Here is a 15,000-nt window from a genome sequence, read left to right as displayed (position 1 = left end):
ACAGAAAGGCCGAGATAGAAAACAATTAACATTACAGGAGAGATTGGGAGAGAAGAGGAGAAGAGCTGAGGAGGAGAGGAGAGGAGAAGAAGAGAGGACAGGAGAGGAGGAGGAGAGAGGACAGGAGAGGAGGAGGAGAGAGGACAGGAGAGGAGGAGAAGAGAGGAGGAGAGAGGATAGGAGAGGAGGAGGAGAGAGGACAGGAGAGGAGGAGGAGAGAGGACAGGAGAGGAGGAGGAGAGAGGACAGGAGAGGAGGAGAAGAGAGGAGGAGAGAGGACAGGAGAGGAGGAGGAGAGAGGACAGGAGAGGAGGAGGAGAGAGGACAGGAGAGGAGGAGGAGAGATGGGAAGAGGAGACGATAAGAGAGCAGAAATGCGGAGAGAGGAGGAAAGGAGAGAACAGAGGAGGAGAGAGGAGGGGAGAGAGGATGAAAAAGTAAGGTACACACAGGGAAGGAGAGACCAAGGAGAGCAAAGAGAGAGCAAAGTCTCCGACTAGCTTTCTCCTGACACAGCAGTGGAGGGCTTATTGGACTTTATCAGCTGTCAGTCAGGCAGGGTGGGGGGCAGAGATTGGCTGGGAGCAGGAGCGATGCCATAGGCTGTGTTTGGCACAGCGGCCGGGATCGACAGCGGGCGGAACAGATGTACACACCGATAGGATCACCCAGCACGGCACAGAACAGCCAGCGTCTACCGCTTTGATGTGGCAGGGGAAGGAGGCATACTATCCCTAACACACACACACACACACACACACACACACACCCACATACATACACTTCCCACATTTGCCTCTGCATATACCGTATATATACACACACATGCACACAAACACATTTATAGACATACACACATATACAACTTACACACACACACACACACACACACACACACACACACACACACACCAACAACATGCACACTCAGGTATAGAGGACATACACTGTGTGTATGGGAAATAACAAGCATGTGGAGTTCAGGTCTTACTGTACATGCTATACCCTGCTGTTTCTAACAAGCATATCTGAGGACATCATACGGCCAGTGGGGAATCCTGGAGCAGAAAACCTGGCTTCTCTGATGGGGAAAAAATCTATAATTATCTAGCAGTGTTTCTTAATGCAATTGTTTAAAAGAACAGAGACACGCTTGGTTGCTTTGGCTGAGACTGCCTGCCGAGGTGTTCCAACAGTGCTCTGAGTCCTGTGTGCTCTGTTGTGTGAGTGTGAGTGTGTGTGTGTGTGTGTGTGTGTGTGTGTGTGTGTGTGTGTGTGTGTGTGTGTGTGTGTGTGTGTGTGTATGTGTGTGGTGTTGTTGTGCCTGAGCGCTTGCTGTTGCGTGTGAGTGTGAGTGTGTGTGTGTGTGTATGTGTGTGTGTGTGTGTGTGCGCGCGCGTGTGTGTGAGGTGCATTTATTTATGCTTTATTTACAACAGAGCCTTTTCATCCGTGAGCCTCCACAGAGCAGCGACAGGAAGATGGGCAATAAACACCATCACACCTCCTCCTCTTCCTCCTCCTGCTTCTCCTCCTCCTCCTCTTCTCACCATGCACCACACAGGATAAGGATAAGGAAAAATAGACAGAGAGAGAGAGAGAGAGAGAGAGAGAGATGAAGACAAGAAGAAGAGCATGAAAAGAGGAGAGGTAAAAGGATGGTAAGAAGAGAGGAGAGAATGACAAGTGAGAGAGTGAGACAGAGAAGATTGAAAGAGGAGAGGAGGCTAGTGTGAAAGAGAGAAAGTGTGACAGAGAGAGGAGGTGGAGAAGATGGGTAAGTGTTAGTGGATCGGCTTTTTGAGTGCCGTGCCAGGGGATGGATAGTGAGGTATGAAGTGTGGACGATGAAGGGAAAGAGAGAAAGAGAGAGACCAAGAAAGAGAGAGAGAGAGAGAAGGAGAGATGTAGAGAGAGATAGAGAAGAGAGAGGGAGAGACAGAGATGGAAAAAGAGAGAGGGAGTGTGAGAGTGAAGGTGTGATTGCGGGGGCCCAGATGAGAACAGACAGAGTAGGTGAGAGAGAGAGAGAGGAGGAGGAGTGAGATGTGATTCTAAGAGAGAGAGAGAGAGAGAGAGAGAGAGAGAGAGAGAGAGAGAGAGAGAGAGACAGAGAGAACGAGCACGAGCGAGCGAGCGGAGTGTGTTTGGAGTTGCGAGACAGCAGAGGAACACACACGCAGCAGGAGGAAGCTATGAAAGATCGTCGTTTGGAGTACGTTTGGAGGAGAAGCAGAGACGTCGGTGCAGGCAAGGCAAGGCAAGGCAAGGCAAGGCAAGGCAAGGCAAGGCAAGGCAAGGCAAGACAAGACAAGGCAAGGAAAAGAGATGTCTGTGCGGAGCAGAAGCAGAACAGAGCAGCGGAGGAGGATGACAGGCAAACAAACAGCAGAGCTGAGAGCTAGAGGGAGAGCAGCCAGGGAAGACACGGAGGAGAAGGCACTTCCTGACAACACACACACACACACACACACACACACACACACACACACACACACACACACACAGGACCAGCATGGGAATCATGGCAGCACTAAAACAGGGCCATGTTGAGACGAATCTGAGTTACTAATCTGAAAGCCTGATGTTTTCTGACTCCATGTTTCAGTTCTGACTCTGTGTGTGTGTGTGTGTGTGTGTGTGTGTGTGTGTGTGTGTGTGTGTGTGTGTGTGTGTGTGTGTGTGTGTGTGTGTGAGTAGTGTGTGTGTGTGTGTGTGTGTGTGCGTGAGTGTGTGTGTGTGTGTGCGTGAGTGCGCGTGTGTGAGTGTGTGTGTGTGTGTGCGTGAGTGCGCGTGTGTGAGTGTGTGTGTGTGTGTGCGTGAGTGCGCGTGTGTGGGTGCTGACCCTTACTGGCCCCGTCGGGCCCCCGGAGGACAGTGCACTCCTCGATCTGGCCGAAGGTCTCGAAGAGCCGCCGCACGTCCTCCTCACTCTGCTGCTTCCCCAGCATCCCAACAAACAGCTTCCTGTCTTCTGGAGGAAACACACACACACGGACAGAACGAGAGAGGGTGTGGGGGGGGGGGGGCAGGAAGGATGGAAGGAGGGAGAAAAGGTAGAAGAGTGAGGGAGAAGAGAGGAGAGACAGAGGAAGAGGGATGAAGAAGAGATGTCAAGAAAGTGTGAGATTGATAGGATGGGTAGAGAGAGAGAGAGAGAGAGAGAGAGAGATAAAAAAGAAGAGGAATGAGGTATGAGAGGAATGAGAGAGAGAGTAAAGTACGGAGACAAAAGAAGGATGAGAGAAAGCAAATGCCAGGGATAAGCAGGAATAGATGGAGAGAGAGAGAGAAAAGAGAAGGAGAGAGTGGAGGGAAACACAGGAGGGGGGAGAGAGAGAGAGACGGAGTGTGAGTACTGTAGACAACTCTGTGAAAAGAAGCGCAACACACTGTAAACTAGGAGAGAGAGAAAGAGCGAGGGATAGAGAGATAGAGAAAGTGAGAGGTAGAAAGTGTGCACCACTGAGTGTGAAAAAGAGAAGATGTCTGAGAAGGAAGGAAGGGGAGCGAGGGATGTCAGGGGAGGAGAGGAAGACTAAGGGAGCGCCGGCGTGCTGCTGCTGATGGCACTGTTGTGGTGAGCTGGGCTGAGGGCATGGGAAATCAAAGCGCTGAGCTTTCAGGAACACTCCCGAGCTAGCCCTCTCCTCCCTCCACACCTCCTCCTCCCCCTCTCCTCCCTCCACACCTCCTCCTCCCCCCCCTCCTCCCTCCACACCTCCTCCTCCCCCTCCACACCTCCTCCTCCCCCTCTCCTCCATCCACACCTCCTCCTCTCCTCCTCACAGCTCTACCCCTCTATCTCTGGTCTCTCAGGCTTTCATTCTGCACTGTACAAACTGTTTGTACTTTCCTGCTCCTCTCCTCCAGTTATTCTCTCCTCTACTTGTCGCTGCGTACTTCTCATATTGTCTTATCTCCTCTCCTCTCCACTCCTGTACTGTACTGCCCACTAGAGTGGGGGGCATCAATGGAGAGAGCGAAAAAGAGAGATACATTTAGAGACGGAGAGAGAAATGATAACGCTGGGAGGGAGAAAAGGAGAGAAAGAAGAACATCTCTCTCTCTCTCTACTAATCTCTTCTCTCATCCTCCTTTGTGCTGCATGTTTCTGCCGTTCTATTTATATGAGGGTGTGTGTGTGTGTGTATGTGTTTGTGTGTGTATGTGTGTGTGTGTGTGTGTGTGTGAGCATGTGCATATGTGTGTGCAAATGCATGTGTGTGTGTGTGTGCGCGTGTGTGCGTGTGTGTGTGTGCGTGTGCGTGTGCGTGCATGTGTGTGTGTGTGTGTGTGAGTGTGTGTGTGTGTGTGTATGTGTGTGAGTGTGTGTGCGTGTGTGTATGTGTGTGTGTGTACGTGTATGTATACATGAACATCGTTCTCTTTCCCAAAGGCACCAGTGAAAGCAATGCTGCCTGCACACTCTAGTTTTCTCCAGACTGCTTCCCTGCAGCCTCACACAGAGCCGGGGCGCTCCGCTGTGCTGCGCTCTACCGCCCGCATCATGGCCTCGCTGGCTGGCTGAGTCGGGCCGAGACGCCGCTACTGGCCCGGAGCTGTGCGCTGACGAGACAGGCCCGCTGGCGAGGGGCAAAGGGGTGGGTGGGGACAGAGCAGCTGATTAGAAACGACACAGTTGGGTCCTCAGTGTGAGTCACTTGACTGGGAGAGGGAGTGAATGTGTGTACGTGTGGTTGTGTGTGTGTGTGTGTGTGTGTGTGTGTGTGTGTGTGTGTGTGTGTGTGTGTGTGTTTGATAGATAGATAGATGGATGGAAAGAGAGAGAGAGTGAGAAAAAGCAAGAGAGAGAGAGAGAAAGAGAGAGAGATTTGCATGTATCTGAGTGTGCATTTATATGTATTCATGAGAAAAGTGTATTTATGTGTATTTGAGATATGTAAGCCTATTTCTGTGTGTATGTCAGCCAGGTCCTTTATGAGAGTGCACTACAAATCTGGGGTTGTGCATGTGTGTGTGTGTGAGTGTGTGTGTGTGCTTGTGTGTGTGTGTGTGTGTGTGTGTGTGTGTGTTTATGTGTGTGTCTGTGTGTGTGTGTGTGTGTGTGTGTGTGTGAGAGAGAGAGAGGGAGAGGGAGAGAGTGTGCGTGAGTGTGTGTGTCACCTGGGCCTCAACAGATGTGACGCCTCCTGTACCTGCCAGGCCCCATTAGATGCGGCTGCACTAAAAATAAACCTGTGGGCTTCCTCCTCTCCCCTCAAGATCACATCCTGGCACACACACACACACACACACACACACACACACACACACACTTGCCAAATACATCCCAAACACACAAACACACACACACAAACCCAGGCACACCTGCTGCATCACCTGGCTGTGCCTGGATTCGCTTGTGGCTTCTTGGGCACTACAGAATGAAATAGGCCGTCGTCTCATCTGAAGCATTCATATGCACATGCTTCGTCACCTCATATTTCAAATCATCATCATGTTCAGACAACATTGACAACATGCCATTTTGGACTTTTAGATATTTATGCCAAAGGATATTTGTCTAAAAGGGCTATTCATTCAAATGTGGTTAATTATTCCACTTCATCACCTAGCACATACTTTTAATACAAAATGCACTCGTCTTTTTTTTCAATCCACAGCATGTGTGACAGGTGTTTTCAAAGGGGGGTGTGGAGGCACACTGAAAGTGCCCATCAAAGTCACCGTAACGTAGAGGGGGAGGGATTGTGGGATTGATGGAGGTGACACTGCACAGCTTGTGATGTGTGACGCTAATGCATGGCTGATGGGGTGACGGACAGAAGGGCCACAGCTTAAACGTCATCTCAGAACGCCTTTCGTGAACTTTTCATTTGAAAAGTTTAAAACCCATTTTAAGCTTATGCACTAAAAAAAAAGTTTATGTTCCAGTGCTACAGTGTTGTAAGTTTTTTTTGTATGAATCCAATCACTTTTGACAGAGCAATTTACTCAAGGGCAGACGACAATGACATATAGATAGAAAAAAAAAACAACAAATCATTAAAGAAAGGCCTGACAGGTGGCTTGTAAAGTGTGACCTCAGCGCTAATATGTCTGAAGGGGTTGTCCTAATCTAGGAACTTCCTGAAAGTCTAGGAGGACTAACACATCCTACAGCAGCTCTGGTAAGATGTAAGTATGTGTATGCGTGCGTGTGTGTGTGTTTGTGTGTGTGTGTGTGTGTGTGTGTGTGTGTCTCCACAGAATAAGAATATAATGTATTTTCTATGCAGTTGCCATATTCCTCTCCCTCCCCCCCATCATATATATATATTTTAACAGTTCCTTTGTGTGTGTGTGTGTGTGTGTGTGTGTGTGTGTGTGTGTTTGTTGGGAATACACAACACTACATTTAAGTCCTTCCTAGACATTAATACACCAGTTTGAGTGCTTTCATTCTCTAGGTGCAAAAACATGTCCACATACAGTACGTGATGTACACACACCCAAACACACACACACACACACACACACACACACACACACACACACACACACACACACACACACACACACACACACACACACACACACACACAAATGTCCGCATATATTCACACATACACGCACACACACACACTTTCCTTCTTTCTGCATTAGTAGACTTTGTGTTGTGTTTAAACGACAGAAAATATCTCCCCAACTCACACACACACGCGCACACACACACACACACACACACACACACACACACACACACACACACACACACACACACACACACACACGTTCAGCCTTGTCACTTCTAATATCAGTTTTACAAGGCCAATTAAATAAGCATGAGTGCAGTGAAGAACAGTCCAAATGTGTTAGTGAGAAATATAAATAATTAAATAACCGCTCACAGCTCCGTAACACATCAGCCACCAGCAGTGGCCGAGAGGCAACCAAATAGATCCTAATGAGAAACTAAGATGAGGTACGCTTGCATTGTGGATTGTTATTATATATAAGACAGTCATCAGCTTTCTCAGTTTATATTGGGATTCCTAATAACTGTGCACTCGCCTACACAACAAATAGCCTTGTGCGCCTAGCAATCAAACCCTAAACCAGGTATAATAATGTTTAGTTTTCTATCAGTTACAAAATACACACACTCGCACACATGCACACACACACACACACACACACACACACACACACACACACACACACACACAGACCTCTGACCATCTGAGTTTAAAAATGCATTTACAAACATAAATTAATCTAATAGCTTATCTGAACAAATAGACACTTGACTTACACAAGCTGTAAATAGATAAATAAATATATACATGAATAAACTGATTTAAAAAAATCTATAAATATGGAGTGTAAGTCAATGAGCCTATGGTTTTGCATGCTGAAGAGGTGCTCCACTCCCTCTGGCAGCTGCCCTCTCGTACTGCCCAGGGATGAGGCCCTCCTCTGGGGCCTGAGAGAGCTGCTTCTCCCCTGGGGCTGGAGGAGTGCACAGAGCCGGCTGTCTCTGAATGGTGTGCTTCCCTCATCCTCCCTTTTTGTGTGATACACCCTCAGATTTCACAGAGTATGTGTGTGTACTGTGTGTGAGATGATGCTTGTGTAAACATATTTGTATGTGTGTGTGTTTGTAACAGTTATGTCATTTTCTAATGTTATAATGCTGATGCATATTTACTTGCTTCTATGTATGCCACAAAATATAATTTATCTGTTAGTTATATTACCAGTGACCTCTATGTATATTATAAATTGCCATCTGAAGTCAGTATAGTGGTTGCACTTATTGAAGAAATACAGCTCTGTTTCAACCACTCAATGACTCTTTACTATCTGTCAACACTGTTTTCTTATTGTTTTTTACTGTCTGTTATCTTTTTCTTTTTCTACCTTTCCCCTTATTTCCCTCTCTTCTGTCCCTCCTCCCAATCACATTTTGTCTCTCTCTCTCTCTCTCTATCTATCTCTCTCACTCTCTCTCTACCCCCCCTCCCTTCCTCTTTCTGTCATTCCCCTCTTCTTCTCCTGAGCCCTTCGCTCACGTCGTGACTGCGGGCAGAAGCAATTGTCTGGAAAATGAGTGCTTGTCATTCTCGCGCCATGTCCAAGCCGAGTTGGCATGTGGCTGGCCCCTGTTTTATGAATGCAAATAAAAATAAAAAAAATGGGAAGATCAAAAAAGTTATCAAAACACTACTGACATCTGACAATTGCCTGTCTGAGAAAGGCTCTTTCAATTCGCCGGTCGGTGCATTAAAAATTAATGGATTTCACAGTGTTGCCATATGCTGTCAAGTACTGATGCTGCTCCCCCTGGAATAAAGTGTTACTTTTGTAGTAGTAGCATGATGCTCACAGGACTCTCTCTCTCTATCTCTCTCTCTCTCTCTCTCTCTCTCTCTCTCTCTCTCTGGGGCTATATCCCTTTGTATCTAAAATTCAGATAGTAAAATGGCTTTATTGGCATGACAAATAGCTTTGTACTTGAAATACAAATAAAGAACAAAAGACTATGTGTGGACTTACATAGACTTAGACTCACATCGACTTCCACAGACTTGGACGTATAGCTCTCTTACTATTCTCTCTCTGTCTCTCCTTTTCTCTTCTCCTCTCTCCTTCTCTCTTCTCCTCTCTCCTTCTCTCTTCTCTCTACTGTCTTACAATTCAATTCAATTCAATTCAATTCAATTCAATTCAATTCAAGGTTGCTTTATTAGCATGACTGTAAGTAAGTACAGTGTTGCCAAAGCACAATTAAAACAGCATAACAATTAGAACATTGACAGCATTACAGGAAACAGTAACATGAAAAATTGTGTGTATACCCTCACTTTCTCTCTCTTTTTCCACACACACACACACACACACACACACACACACACACACACACACATATATGCATGTGATCACACACACACACACACACACACGGGCAGCATACACATTATAATACATTGGATTAATTACAGACATTAGGTCGGGCATTGTGGCAAAGTGTCCGACTCACTGTCCCTCATGTCGTGGCAAGCTGTAACGTATTTTGCAGCCAGCGGAGCAGTCAATCCTTCTCCTAGCAGGTGGGCCAATTTATCACAGTCTTTAAGGGAGCTAAAATTTGGAATTTTATTTGAGAATTGTAAAAAATATATTTTTCTAATCTGTTCAAACTTTGGACAGTATAGGAGAAAGTGCATCTCTGTTTCAACCTCACCAGTCATACAGTGACCACAGAGCCGCTGCTCTTTGGGAAGCCATGATTTGTTGTACCGGCCTTTCTCTATGGCAAGGCTGTGGTCACTTAGCCTGTACTTGGTAAGAATCTGTCTCTGCTTTGTATCTCTGACGGTGGAGAGGTACTCTGCCAATTCATAATCTCGTTTTAGTGACAAGTAACATTCTAATTTGGATTGTGATTTTGTTTGATCATCCCAATGTTCCTTATTCTTACTTTGAATCATAATTTGTTTTACTTTGATCTGATTTTGAAAAGCAGTGCTGGTCTGAGATCGATGGGTTAGAGTATTAGTTAACTTCAGAACCAACTGGCAAAGGGGACTGGTTTTAGGGCTGACCTCTTGGGTTTTGTATGCTTGAAACTGTATGGTGTTCTCGTCACTAGAATTTAGGTGGATCCAGAATTTTAAAGATCTTTTTTGTATATTTAATGCCAATGGGAATCTGCCTAATTCCTTTTAAAACATGGGTGTTGATTAGGGTGTATAGGGTGTAAATGTGGTCAGTGGTTCTATGTTTTGGCAAGAAACCAATCTGACCTTTACTCAAGACATTGTGCTTGATAAGGAAGGCCTGTATACGGGCGTTTAGAATACAACAGCGATGCCTCGGTAGTTATTGGGGTCGAATCTCCACTCTACTCCAGCTTGGAGAACAAGGTTAAACAGTTTTAAGATGACCCTGTGTAGCTCAGGGGTGCTATGTTTTAGCATCTCTGTTTTTATATTGTCAGGTCCACATGCTTTTTTAGGTTTGAGTTTCAGGAGTGCTTCTGCTAATTCTTCAGATGTGATTTTGTAATCGAGGGGAGTTTGATTGTCTTTAATGACTTTTTCGAGGAGGTGTAATTTTTCCATTATAATTTGTTGGCCAGTAGTGAGGTTATCGGGAGGGATTTTCTCATAGAGTTGCATGAAATAATTCCTCCATGTTTCTCCATCTTTTAGGGGTAGCTCTGGGTTTTGTTTGGGATTCAGGGTTTTCCACTTTTCCCAAAACTGATTTTGGTTGATGGAGCTTTCAATTTCATCTAGTGTTGCATTATAGATATTTTTGGTAACACTCCATAATAAGGTGCCATAATAAATAGCAAACTAGTAATTACCTAACCCTTTGTTAATTGTTACTAACATATCTATTTGGTACAAGTTAATAGTTTTTTCATCATTAATTAAATATTAGTTGTTTGCATAAAAACTGTATGTTAATGCTTTAGCAAATCTATTAACTAATATTGCATTAATATGTGTTAATAGTTAACTAAATGTATTTTTGGCACTAATTAACAGTTATATTTTACATCATTTAAATTTTTAATGTTTATTTGCAAACTATATGTTAATAGAAAAGTTAATGACATATTATTATTTAACTAATTGTTATTAAACTGTGCTTCTGCCTATCCCAATATGAACCACTCTCCATAAGACCCTTACAATAGATAGATAGATAGATACTTTATTGATCCCCAAGGGGAAATTCAAGAAAAAAACATGGAGCTACCTTGACATGTTGCCACTGTTGTCAGCGCCGGAACCGCTTGCAATAAAGTTGGCTAAGCTTAATTAATATATTAGTGGTATATAGCTATAAGCGTGGGGTCCCTTATAATAAAGTTGGTTAAGCTTAATTAATATATTAGTAATATATTACTATCAGTATGGAGCCCCTTATAATAAAGTTGGTTAAGCTTAATTCATATATTAGTAATATATAACTATAGTCAGATGGTGAAGGGACTGAGACCAAAACTGGCTTATCACATTTATTCTTTTAGGAAAAGTTAAAACAAAACAACAAGTAGTTGAATGGGCTATATTACATGCATCATTCCTATACCATCACTGTCAGCCCTACTAGCAAGGGAGACATGGAATGTTCAGGTGCACAGAACGACAGTTTATTAATATTCTGAGACTCCCTAAACACTCACAGACGTAGACCATACGGAGGTAATGCATAAACATAATGCTAAACTAAATGTACATTCATTTCCTGCTAGACTGAATTGCACTTTCCATGCACACTAAGCTGAACTGCTTAACTACACTGAATGCATGGAAAGTTGCTAGCAGAGATTACAGCTAGTCACGTTAGACTCAGTGTGTATGAACTCGTGGTCATAATGAAAACATTAATAAACGTTCTCTAAGTCGCTAGAATTGCACCCAAATCTTAAAAATACATGTAAAGTAACATAATACACGTGGTATATCAAAGTTTTCAACTTAAACAACATTTCACAGTTACAAAAGTGGGGAGTGCTTTATACAGTCAACCTACCCAATGCAAAGCATACCGCTTCTGATCGGCTATGGCAACAATACAAGGACAAAACGCAGCAGAACTGCAGTATAGCGTTTCTCCAAAGGGGGCTCCAAAACACCAATATCAATAAAGCTGCTTAATTACATCACATACAAACACTAAACTACATTTCTAACTCTGTTACACCCCTCCCCTGAATTTCACCAAATCCAAGCAGCAACCAAATAGTACTTCCAAAGGCAAAGAGTACACTACTTTCAAAGACTAGACAGAGAGTCACCAATTACAGGACAGCCAACCACAAAGGTATCCAATAAGGATGAAGTGGAAGAAGAGGAGCGCAAACTCTCACACAACCAACCACTGGCAGTAGGGTGCCGTATGCACCCCACAAGACCATAAAGCCATAAACCATAAATTCCATAAATTCTCAACAAAGCTAATCATAAAAGCTAGATAAATAATGATATGTCATTAACTTTTATATTAGCATATAGTTTGTAAATAATAATAAATAAACATTTAACATTTAAATGATGTAAGAAATAACTGTTAATTAGTGGCAAAAATATATTTAGTTAACTATTAACATATATTAATACAATATTATTTAATAGATTTGTTAAAACATTAACATACAGATTTTATGCAAACAACTAATATTTAATTAATGATGAAAAAACTATTAACTTGTGCCAAATAGATATTTTAGTAACAATTAACAAAGGGTTAGGTAATTACTAGTTTGCTATTTATTATGGCACCTTATTATGGAGTGTTACCATATTTAGTTTTTTCTTTTGAATCATTTGTTTATATTCTTTGAGTTTTTTGCAATAATTTTCTCTCATCTCTGGATTGTTTGGTTGCCGGTGTTTTTGATTTGATAGTTGTCTGAGATTTTTCCTCATCATATCACACTCCTTATCAAACCATTGCTCTTTGTGGACTTTATGTTTGGGTTTGGAATTACCTCTTGAGAGGTTTGCTTTATGTGCAATTATGTGGTAAAGTTAATTTACTTGATTTACGGCTGTTTTAACAGCTGGTGGATATGGATGAAAATGTGTTAGTAAAAAACTATTAATTTTATTAGTAATTTCAGAAGAGTTGGCTGCATTGGTGAATTCGAGATAAAAGTTTCTTAGTATCTGTTATCTTGATTTGCATAGATCTTTTAAGGTATACATTTATTTGACAGTGATCTGAAAGAGGAAGCTGTGGTCTTACAGTGAATGCGTTGATGGAGGAGGGGTCCATGTCAGTAATTGCATAGTCAACTACACTAGACCCAAGAGCTGAGCAGTATGTGAACCAACCTAATGAGTCCCCTTTCATCCTACCATTAAGAAAGTACAGGCCTAGGCCTCGACAGAGATGCACTAACTCCTTACCATATTTGTTGGTGACAGAGTCGGGGTTGTGTCTTGGGTTTGCTGTGATTTCTAAGTTTGTTGATTAAATAAATTTGTTTTCTTTTGCACTGATTTGAACTATTTCATTTTCAAGGCCGGTTCTGGCATTGAAATCACCACAGAGCAGCACATTCCCCTGAGCCTGGAAATTGCTGCATTCTGTTGTCAGGTTGCTAAAAAACTCATCTTCACAGTATGGTGACTCTGCGGGTGGGGTGTAGATTGTACAAATGTACAGGTCACCTTCTTGACTTATAACCCCATTTTTTAACTTTAACCATATACGAGTGAGATCTCTTTTTATAATGGATAAATAAGGTGATAGGTATTCCCTAAACCAAATTATAACACCCCCTGAATCTCTGCCGTGTTTGATGTTTTTGTTTTTCAAAGATGGTAGAATAATTTCTTTGTAGTCTGAGGGACAGTGTGTGTTTATATCTGCCTTACACCAAGTTTCTAAAAGAACAACAATGTCATGGGTTTTGATGTTAAGCAAAAAGTCAGGATTAAGACTCTTTGCTCCAAATGCTGATGAATAAAGCCCTTGGATGTTCCAGGAGCTTATAGAAAAAGATTTAACCATGTATAAATGTGTTTGGTTTCAGAGTAGTCTAAAGAGATGTTTAAGAGGAAGGGAGAGATATATGCTACATGTGAAGTGACATGCTCTGCATTCTGTACATTTGCATTCAGTAACATATTACACATTTGAACATATAATACAGTGTACTTTTTTTTAAATCTCTTTCCCTTTTTACAGTTTAGCTCAATTTCTTAAAGATGAGATGAAGAAGTTGTCTCACCTCTCCAATGTCTGTATAGACAGGGTGTTTTTTACCTTGGAGAATGTCTGAGTATGTTAGATTTTGCTGTGGGACTCCACAGCAGTGGCAGCTGTTCGGCAGAGTGTTGTCTTTATATAACAATTCTCTCTCTGTCTGTCTTGCCTTGTCTCTTCTCCTCTGCTCTCTGTCTCTCCTTCTCTCTTCTCCTCTCTCCTTCTCACTTCTCTCTCTGTCTCTTCTTCTCTCTTCTCCTCACTTCTCTCCTACAATTCTCTCTCTGTCTGTCTCACCTTAACTCTTCTCCTCTCTTCTCTTCTCCTCTCTCTCTGTCTCTCCTTCTCTCTTCTCCTCTCTTCTCTTCTACAATTCTCTCTGTCTTGCCTTAACTCATCTCATCTCTTTATATAATCTTAATATAATTGTTATATAATCTTTATATAACAATTATCTCTCTGTCTGTCTCGCCTTGTCTCTTCTCCTCTGCTCTCTGTCTCTCCTTCTCTCTTCTCCTCTCTCATTCTCACTTCTCTCTCTGTCTCTCCTTCTCTCTTCTCCTCACTTCTCTCCTACAATTCTCTCTCTGTCTGTCTCACCTTAACTCTTCTCCTCTCTTCTCTTCTCCTCTCTCTCTGTCTCTCCTTCTCTCTTCTCCTCTCTTCTCCTCTACAATTCTCTCTCTGTCTTGCCTTAACTCATCTCATCTCTTCTCCTCTCTCTGTGTCTCTCCTTCTCTCTTCTCTCTCTGTCTCTCCTCTCTTTCTCCTCTCTTACAATTCTCTCTCTGTCTGTCTCGCCTTGTCTCTTCTCCTCTTGTCTCTTCTGCTTTCCTGCTACATTTCCCTCTCATTTCCTCTCTATCTCCTCCACTTCCAGTTTGCCTTTTATTTCAGTTCAAATGAGCTTTACTGTGATGACTGTGCAGTGCCAAATTGTGCTTTAAAATGCTGAGCATGTACTTTGCAGCGCTAGGCGTGAAGAGTTCAGAGGCACCTTTGATCAAGTCTCTCATCAGTAGCAAGGCCATGATCATCGTCTATGTGCTCCAGTAGTAACTATACTATATGTATTTGAATCGAGACTTTTGCTTTTAACATTTTCATTTAGCTTTGGCTATTAAGATTGAATGTTGGTATTTTGCCTATTTGATCATGTTGTCCCTGTTTGATTTGAAGTGTAGATCTTACAGAACAGAAAAAGGCCACTCTGTGGAAGTCTCTCCAGCAGTCTTTTGAACGCTGCTTTGGAAGAGAGTTTCATATGGATTTGGAAATGAAAATTTAGCCAGCAAAAAACTCAGACAGAGAGACCCATCTGTC

General features: G+C 43.0%; 1 protein-coding gene across 19 annotated transcripts in view; it reads right to left on the bottom strand.

Annotated features, from left to right (window-relative positions):
* Positions 1–15,000, bottom strand: part of celf6 (CUGBP Elav-like family member 6) — a 138,508-nt gene that overhangs the window by 32,666 nt on the left and 90,842 nt on the right. For 11 of the 19 annotated variants that reach the window (XM_076287439.1, XM_076287447.1, XM_076287453.1 and 8 more), the window contains one exon: positions 2,846–2,974. In XM_076287439.1, the coding sequence (XP_076143554.1) occupies positions 2,846–2,974 (129 nt within the window). The remainder of the gene's footprint in view (positions 1–2,845; positions 2,975–15,000) is intronic. The other 8 variants (XM_076287444.1, XM_076287449.1, XM_076287455.1 and 5 more) reach the window with 1 other exon arrangement.

The sequence above is a fragment of the Alosa pseudoharengus genome, unplaced genomic scaffold (assembly GCF_046254945.1).
Source record: "Alosa pseudoharengus isolate Yale_2024_CS ecotype anadromous, Long Island Sound unplaced genomic scaffold, YU_APseudo_1.1 YU_APseudo_1.1_scf_16, whole genome shotgun sequence".
NCBI classification, from domain to species: domain Eukaryota; kingdom Metazoa; phylum Chordata; class Actinopteri; order Clupeiformes; family Clupeidae; genus Alosa; species Alosa pseudoharengus.
The sequence above is the reverse complement of the archived record's forward strand: the minus strand, read 5'-3'. Positions and strand labels throughout refer to the sequence as shown.